The 8,940-nt window shown below is 53.8% G+C and overlaps 3 protein-coding genes across 3 annotated transcripts in view; 2 read left to right on the top strand and 1 right to left on the bottom strand.

The window, feature by feature from the left end:
- Nucleotides 1-2,281, top strand: part of DICSQDRAFT_60547 (uncharacterized protein) — a gene marked incomplete at both ends in the record, with an annotated part of 4,421 nt that extends 2,140 nt beyond the window's left edge. The window contains 3 exon segments of the mRNA XM_007365751.1: nt 464-1,151; nt 1,164-1,838; nt 1,899-2,281. Coding sequence (XP_007365813.1) covers nt 464-1,151; nt 1,164-1,838; nt 1,899-2,281 — 1,746 coding nt within the window.
- A 127-nt stretch (nt 2,282-2,408) lies between these two features.
- On the bottom strand, nt 2,409-3,342 carry DICSQDRAFT_170126 (uncharacterized protein; the record flags this gene model as incomplete). Its single annotated transcript, XM_007365750.1, has 3 exons — nt 2,409-2,859; nt 2,933-3,214; nt 3,266-3,342. 3 exons carry the CDS (start codon nt 3,340-3,342, stop codon nt 2,409-2,411), a joined length of 810 nt encoding a protein of 269 aa, XP_007365812.1.
- Nucleotides 3,343-4,517: 1,175 nt separating this feature from the next.
- Nucleotides 4,518-6,234, top strand: DICSQDRAFT_170125 (uncharacterized protein; the record flags this gene model as incomplete). The annotated part of the gene is made up of 8 exons (XM_007365749.1): nt 4,518-4,604; nt 4,667-4,720; nt 4,937-5,282; nt 5,362-5,417; nt 5,470-5,480; nt 5,539-6,006; nt 6,061-6,154; nt 6,208-6,234. 8 exons carry the CDS (start codon nt 4,518-4,520, stop codon nt 6,232-6,234), a joined length of 1,143 nt encoding a protein of 380 aa, XP_007365811.1.
- Nucleotides 6,235-8,940: the final 2,706 nt, after the last annotated feature.

The raw sequence follows: 8,940 nt of genomic DNA, 5'->3' as shown, positions 1-8,940 counted from the left end.
TCTATGTTGAGTTGTGCCCTCAAATATAAGTCAGCTATCATGGTGATTTTGCAGCTATAGAGGTGTGTAATGCTTGAGTTGAGAACTATGAGCTATAAATAAAGGATTGTCATCTTATTTGAGTCTCCCCTAAATGAGTAGTGCTAAAATAGCGCAAAATAGTACTACAGTAGTGCAAAATAGCGAAAATTAGAGGACCACATTTGCGGTAGTGCTATAGTAGTATCATGTTGGCACTACATGGCACTATAGAAAAAGCGATAGTGAAGAGTAGTTATAACTAGTACCAAGTATACTAATTAGTGCTTAGTTGCACTACTGAAGAAGTGCGTCTGAATAGTAGCTCTAATGTAGATGTCATCTCTGCTAACACTTGCTAATATAGATGAGATTATCTGAATAGTGATAATTAGTGTCAATTCGCAAAGGCTGTTTTTCCAGATGCTGGGACTCGTCTCGGCAGAGGATGATGCACTCGCGCCCCATCATACTGTTTGCTACTGGTGACACTCCGGCTATGGCATACATCAACGGGCTAGTGGGACACTCTGGACAGCACGGATGCCGGCTCTTCTGTCCTCTTAAGGGGCGTCGTAAACCGGGAGGAGGAGGCCACTACTATCCGGCAATGCTCAAACCAGCCGATCCGGAGTACGAGCGCGTGCGGGGGAGCGTGCACCCCAACTACATACTCCGAAACCCTCCCCCCTCTGACGAGTCGAGTTCTGACAGATACTGGCGACAGCTGGGAGAGGTCCTGGCGTGTCAGACGCAGGCGCAGTACGTCAAAAAGCGCCTCGAAACTGGCATTGCGAAGCCGTCGCTCTTCATGGGTCTCCCTGTGCTCTGCAGGTTTCCGAACAGCTTTCCAGCCGACATCATGCATCTCCTGACACTGAATGTGACTGATCTTGTTCTGGGACTGCTTCGGGGCACCTTGAAACGTTCGACGCTGACGGACCCTGTCGAGGACTGGGACTGGGCTTGTTTCGCCGACGCCGAAACCTGGGAGGCTCATGGCAAGCTGGTCGCCGAGGCTTCTCTCTATCTGCCTGGTTCCTTTGATCGCCCTCCTCGTAATCCTGCTGAGAAAATCTCTAGTGGCTACAAGGCTTGGGAATATATGTACTACGTCTATGGCTATCTACCGGGTTTCCTCTGAGCGGTGCAAAAACCCAAATATTACTGGCACTTCTGTAAACTCGTGGCTGGGGCTCGTGTCGCACTCCTGCTCGGAACTCCTGTCAAGCTCCGGCAGCCCGTGCATACCTTACTGGTTGAGTATGTTGAAGACTTTGAGGAGATGTACTATGGGCGGCGTGTCGACCGACTGCACTTCTGCCGGCAGGCGTTGCACGGCCTCATGCACTTGATGCCTGAAAATGCTCGCGTCGGGCCAGCTTGGTTGCACTCTCAGTGGCCCCTCGAGAACGCAATTGGAAACCTCACTGCAGAAATCGGGTCGCATTCAAAGCCCTACGAGAACCTCTCAAATCGTGGGCTACGGCGCGCGCAGGTCAGCGCGCTTATTGCGATGTTCCCACAAACACTTGAAGTTGTCCCCGCGCTCCCAGCCAGGGCCGTCGAACTAGGAGACAACTACGTGCTCCTCCATCCGACGATGCGAAGCCCACGGGAAATTGGCCTGGCGGACTCGCGCGCCCTGGCTGCGTACCTTGCTGCGCAGGTCGTCAAGGTGCCCGAAGGTTGGACACCCCGTCTCATCAAGTGGGGTCGATTGCGTCTCCCCAACGGAGAAGTCGCCCGCACCGCGTGGAAAGAATGTGAGGGCAAGAGACGGGGACGGCCTGTGCATCGTGCTCGCATGGTGAAGGTATGTTCATGACACACTCCATCCCTTTTCATTGCTCCAGCCAGTTTTTTTTGGAAGCTTGTAGACAGTTCAATAGTGGAGGTACAATACTTCTTCAGGCTACAGAGAATGCGCGAGGACAGCGGCACGGATGAAGCTGACCTGAATTTAGCCATGGTCTCTTATTTCACACCACTAGATCCCGCAATCGTCCGCGACTCATATGGGGCCCTCCTGGCATGTCGATATCAGGGCGATGTGTCGCGCGAGGTCATCGACATCAAGCGCATCAAGGCACTGGTCGCCATGTTACCCCTTCCCCCAAGGTGTGAGGAGGCTGAAGACCCATGCGCGGCTGAGTTGTATACGAATCGGTTCTTTGTAGTCGAACGGCTGGGCTTTGATTCATCGTTAATTGGTCATGAGGAAGATCCTGCGAGGGAGCAAGACTTGGATAATGATGAATAATGAATATATTGTTACACGTCGCTCATGCGTCTCGAGTTACATTTCTGGGAACACAACAAAACCTGCAAGTAGTCCTGAGAGTACTGCTGTTCTGGCACAGCAGTACGAGGAAGATACAAGATAGAGATTACGGGCGAGAGCGAGCCGAGGAGAACCCAGACGAAGACGTTGCGAAGTCATCCCATTGAGAGCATGACGGACCCGCAGATTGGCGAGGCGCAGCCAATGGTGTGTTGCAAATGGAGGGGCTGGGTGAAAAGAAAGGGGGGGCAGACAAGGGTGGAGTACGGGGCCGTGTCCAACCGGAAGAGCGGAAGGGCGCAAGGGGGCCATTCTGCTCTTGGCGTCGCTGGCGAGGGGCGCGCGAGGTCTTGGGGTTACGGCGTGGGGATGGCTTGGTTACTATTGTATGCAAGACAGGCACTTGGGGAGGGAGCATGTCCTTGGTGTTGACAGCAGGCTCGAGGGGCAGACGCAGAGTGCCGGCCTGGGCCAGTAAGACGGGCGGGTCAGGCGTGGTGTCAACAGGCAGAAAGACCGTCGGAGGTGCCGCGCACTGAGTTTCTTCAGGAGTAGGGCTGAACGCAACACATGTAATGGCATATTAGATGCCTTGTGAGTGCACAAACAGAGGATGACAATGTTGCATACCGGGTGGTGCGCGATGTGCGCGCATTCCAAAACACCTTGCAAACGTCTTGATACTGATCCCAAACTGGCAAAAAAATGCTCCCTACAGAGTCCTCATCCATAATCTCCTCCGCCTCGTCAGAGGTGTCGAGTCGATATGCCTCCCAGGCAGCCGCAAGGGCGAGCTGGAGAAGGCTGTACGCCATACGTTTTTTGCGAGGCGCGCCTGGGCTTGGAGCTCTTGAGGGATTTATTCCGAATGCATCCAACAACGAGATGAGATTGTCACCATCTGCAAAATCACTACCTTCTAGTTAGTGGAATCAGATAAATACAGAGAAACGGAACACACACAATGCTCCATCACTGGACGAATCAGCGTCCTCATGCTCCTCAACAGCCTTCAAAAATTGTCGCACCGGGGCAGGCATGCTCTGGCCTGGCTTGCATACATGGCGAAGAACGCGCACAGCTTCCATACGAGGCAGTCGGCAGAGAAAAATTGGAGGAAGTTCGGTGCTGCAGGGGATTTGCAGAAGAACAGAGTGGGAAGCGGATTTGCAGAAGAACAGAGTGGGAAGCGGATTTGCAGAAGAACAGAGTGGGAAGCGGATTTGCAGAAGACGTTGATCTGCTAATCGTGCCCGCGTCCTACGTAGGGCAATTACGTCACAGCACCAGGCGCCCCTGTGCTCTGCGACCTCTTGCGGTCCTTGCAACTTTCCCTCATCTAGCGCACTCCTGTATCACCCAACGCACAACATGCCAGCCTCATCGCGCAGCCCAACCCCGCCCCTTACTCAACAGCAAGGGTATGATTTTTCAATGTCTCGGCTGATCTCACCGTTTGTTTCTCCTTCTAGATCTCCTTCGCGTTCGCGTTCCCATTCGCGTTCTCGCTCACAGTCTCTGTATCCTGGCTTGCGGGCTGGGAACAGTTACTCCTTGGGCTCTCGCTCGCAAACTCAGTTATATCAGTATGGAACACCTTACACCATGCCACCCACAGCACATCACCAACACGCAAATCCGCGTGCGTCTCAAAACCGCGACCATCGAAACCGTGACCAATCGCTGAGTCCAAGTATCCCCTTTGCCCTCCCTCCCCAAATGTTTTCTTCGTCCCTAGAATACCAGGCTGCATTTCCACCATCCTCACACCCCATCGTAAGCATGTTATAAGTCACTGCGCGTGCATATAGTGACCCCTTGATAGGCACCATCATCTGCGTCGTCCTCCACGACCTCACATGTCTCTATGCCATACATGGAAATGGCATGGCGACTTCAACGTCTCGAGCAAGCATATTTGGACGTCAGGCAAGTTCTCCTCCCAATTACATTTACACTCTCATTGTGAGCTCCTCTAGTCACAAACTGGCAGCGCTCCAGGCCCGCGTCGACAACAACATGAATGTAGTGTGAGATATCCTCACGGTTACGGAGGATTCGCGTTGCACATCGCACTGACCACGGCTTCCTCTGCAGACATAATTCAGGTGCCCCTCAGTCAGCGCATGCCCCCAAATACAGTCGAAGTACTTTTTTTTACTCCGTGGCAATGAGTCCTGCTAATCATCCTGTAGCGACCCTTAAGCGTCTGATCATGGAGTCGATCAACCCCACCGACTGTCTGGTTGAGGGAGAAGAACCAGGCCAGAACTCCGAGCGCGAGAGGAAGACGTTCCCTAAGGTACGTTCGTCCCTACCACCACCATGTTCGGCCACTGACAATCTATCTTTGGCTCGCCCTAGGTCAAATTCTTCACGGGCAGAGAGTGGAACGAGTTCAAGCGGAAGCACAAGAACGTGACTCGCATCGGCGATGAGATCGTCTGAGGGAAGAAGAAGAGCGCCCTCGGCGAAAATCACACGGCGCTCTACCTCGGGAACATCGATGGCTCCCCAGCAGACGGGGACTACGTCAACAACGCGCGCAAATTTGCCCGCACATTAATTAATCTCGCAATCTCGACGAACTGTGTGATGCCTAAAAAATGGAGTGAAGCTGACGTCTGGTTTCAGCAACTCTTCTACACCGCGCTGCGTAAGAAGTACCCTCTGTTTCAACTCTGCCACAACGACGCGAAGGGGAACATCTTCATGACGCATGCCTACTACGAGGCTGTGACGCGCAAATGGGAGAACAAATCTGGCGCGACTGTGAGCCTCAACGATGCCAAGTACTCCATGAAGACCTTGTCAGACGAGGAAAACATCTCGGAGCCTCCCCACGACATCCCCGACGCAATCGCGCCTGCGATTCCCCCCGCACGCAAACCTGCGAAGCGCCCATCCGACACCTCTCTTCTGCCGCCCAAGCCCGCTCAGCGCGTCCGCACCCAAGCGGACGAACCTGAAAACGTCATGGGTGCGCACCAGTTGTTTCATAACAGTCGTATGCATCTTCACTCATCGCTGCTGACCCCTCCGCATCACCACGTTTTTAGCTCCTCCCCAACCAGACAAGGGCAAGGGCCGCGCAACTACAAGCCTGCTAGCCCTGGTAATGTACTATGCCTCACTGGCTTTCGAATATCTAATCATGCCTCCCACAGATTTCTTCCTCGTCAGCTTTCTGTTTTCAGTGTTGGTCTCGGCTGCTCACCATTATTTTGTGCCCACAGCGCCGCAGTGCAGCCCAGCCCCCGCGTCGCAGACCAGCTGAACCCCCCGCAATCGGCAGGGAACGTCCCCGAGACGGCCCCTCCACTCGAAAATCCCCCGGCCTCTGTGCCATCTACATCCGCCCCCGTTGACACGGTCTCGTGCCCTCCGGCACCACCACCCACCGTCCCGTCCTCAGAACAACATCCCCCGACCTCCCACCATGATCATCCTGCCCTCCCCGTAGCACAGCCCCTCTTGCAGCCTCCGCATCCAGCTCCCGACGTGTCGTCCTCATCCGACGGTGCTCCTAACATGCAGCCCGTTACCCCAGCCTGCCCGGACGCCGTCGACGCTGGAGAATCCAGCACACCTCCCGATGCCTCGCAAGTACCCCCAACCACCGCACAAACGACCACCACCAAAAAACCTCAGGCTCCTCGGAAGACGCCGCAATGGCCACCACCGGCCGATCTACGTGGAGCGAAGTACGTTCTTCATTGCTTTACAGTGATATCTAAACCTCAGTCGGGTCTTGTTAGGTGGGCGTATGCTCGCAACTGGTACGCGGACACCAACGGATCACAGGCAGAGTTCGAACAACATTACAAGTCCATGACCCCCTCCGATAGAAGAGTACTTCTGTCTTGCTCGTGGCCCTTTACACAAGCTGACTATACTTCATACAGAACGCCGGCCGCATCGCAGCAAAGTGATCCATACGACCTCCTCTCCGCTGCCTTCCCACCTCATCAATCTCAGTCCATGGTAGCGAACACCTGCATCCCCGATGTTTATCTCCCTCTCAAATCGCCTTCCGGACTCTCAGACTGGTTGTCGCCTCATATCGCCGCTCATGCAACCCCGTCTGTCCTCAAGCTAGTCCTCGTGCTGCAACCCACGTACCTCCTCGGCTTTGCCTTCTCGTGGATGAGCTTGATCTCGCATCGTCTCTTCATGCCAAAGCTGCTTCTGTCCGAGAATCGCGAGGTAGGCTCTGGCCCTGTCAACTGTCTGAGCGGGTGGTCTGCGTTCTACAAGCCTCTGCTGTCGCTCGTCAAATCCCTGGCACCATTCCTCTGTGGCGACTCTGGTTATCTGCGCTCTACAAGGCTCTGCTGTGGCTCTTCGAATGCATCGCACCATTCCCCTCTGCCGACTCTGCCTATCTGCACCCGACACCGGGACGACCTCAAGTATGTGGCGCGCGACGTTCCTAAGCACGCAGCAGCGGCTAGCCCGCACTGGGGCAGGAGGACCCGACCCCAATCGGGTGCACCCAAGAATATCCAAACACGCGCGGTGGTATACGATTGCACACATTTCCGCCTAATTACACCTGTATTGTACCGTGTATTATTGCCGAACCCATACGAATGAATACAGAATTGTCGCGAATGCTATTCAATGGCGTGCCTGCTGTGGATGCCGCCCTAACTGACGATCCCGAATATGGCCGACCATAAACGATCGCTTTCGACCCAAATCAACAGTGTGAGTATTCTATCGGATCCTCTACACTACCTGACACCGCTGAATACGACAGCCGTCGTATATAGTCCGGATGGTCGTAAAATGTCGGGTTGCACGACTACATACGATCGGAATCGCCCGAAATCGACCCGAATCGGGCACGTTTTCACTGGGGTGCATCAATGAAGCTTACGAAGAGTCGATGGAGACGACGGCCCGCAGTCCCGGACCATTGTCGCAAGGACGATCAGCAGTAAAATCGTGAGGTCGTGGTGGCTGCCACCTGGGGCGCCCACCTTTTCTTTGTCAGTCCACTGACGATAAGACTACCCGTAGTCCCGTGCAAGTCGACGAGATGCGTGAGTCATTCAGGCCCTTTCTTCCTTGCGTCCCGGTGGTACAACCGTGCTCGGCGCCTTCATCCGCTCAAACGGCCTTGGCGTCCCATCCCTGAGGGTTCCAGACCGTCGTCTCGCTGTCCAGACGCAGCTATGACAAGCCACAATTCTTGTGTGAGCAGACAGTGATGATGTACGAGATGAGATATCTCTCGCCACTAGTTTCGGGCTTTTCTGGGGTCATCAGACTCATCCCTAAAGCAAGATGCGATCAAGCTTGATTCTATCAGGTACACCTATCTCCCTTAACTCGTTGCGCTCTGAATGATCGAATAGAATATACGTAGTGGCGATACCGTGCTTGGTCGAGATTGAGCTTCGAAACTGACATTTCCATGGAGGGAGAGGGGCAGGGCTCGAATGTTCATGTCGCGCTCTGCCGGTACCGTCTCACATGCACAGTCGATTTCCTTACAATTGAAGAGAGCACTTTCGGGCTCTCCGCCTCCGACAGGTTTACGAGGGTGACCCTGACGAAGGAGCGGGCATGCTGACGTGTCCCCGAGGACAATGCGACGCTGGGGCCGCACTAGCACAGGCTGGAACGGCGTGACCTCCCGATGTCTGTACCTCTTCTGCCTCTTCGTACGCCTAGGAGAACATATGAGAACTGCAGTGCTCGCCTGAGGGACCTGATCTCGGAATCGGACACGTTGCATGACTCGCATCTTGTTCGGGTCCTCTCTGCTCTTGACATCTACATCTCTGGTAACCCATCGCCACAGATCTCGGCGCCTCTCCCCCTGCATCCAAGTTAAAGCATCTCCCTATACAGGCGCCTGCTCTCCGCATCAGGAAAACGTCACGGACTTGGACCCATACTTGGGCCCAAGTCTATATACTTGGGGTACTTGGGGTACTTGGGCCACAACTTGGACTTTACATGTTGACTTCAGTATACTCAGACCTCAATTTGAGCAATTGGTGTTCTATCAGTCACACATCTTGTATACTTCTTATGTAATAATATCTATCATAGACATTCATACACTAGTTGTAAACCAGTCTGTTTTAAGGCTGTAGAAGCAGCTTTATAGTCTATTAGAAGTGTTACGACTGACTGTCGAGCGAGTAAGTGGAGACGAGCGAGGCAGGCAGGAGCGCCAACGAGCTCTGATCGCAGTGAGACTGGAGCGGAGCTCAACAGGCAGGACTGGAGACAAGTTGTGTATTGAGCGAAGTATCTACAGAGCGAAATACACGATGGCTTACCTGGAGACAAGAGGTCGAAACTAGAGTCTCCAGGTAGCAAGGGATCCAGCTATATACAGGAAACGAACAATGGGCGCTAGAGAACAATAGCGTCGCCATGGGTACGGAGTACAAGGGGTGTAGGACAATAGCGGACGTGGGAACAAAGGGAGCTATTGTCCGTGTGTGGACAAAGGGAAACCGTAGCGAGTCGTGAACAATAAGGAAACGTACGAGGCAGTGGTCCGAATCGAAAAGGAAACATAGCGCCGTGAGGGTGGTTCGTGACAAGAAGAAGGGCAATAACATGTGATAGAAGACTTTAAGTTGTTACAATGTGCTTGTTTCAGTAGTGATACA

This window comes from Dichomitus squalens, assembly GCF_000275845.1.
Source record: "Dichomitus squalens LYAD-421 SS1 unplaced genomic scaffold DICSQscaffold_14, whole genome shotgun sequence".
In the NCBI taxonomy this organism is placed as follows: Eukaryota; Fungi; Basidiomycota; class Agaricomycetes; order Polyporales; family Polyporaceae; genus Dichomitus; species Dichomitus squalens.
The sequence above is the reverse complement of the archived record's forward strand: the minus strand, read 5'-3'. Positions and strand labels throughout refer to the sequence as shown.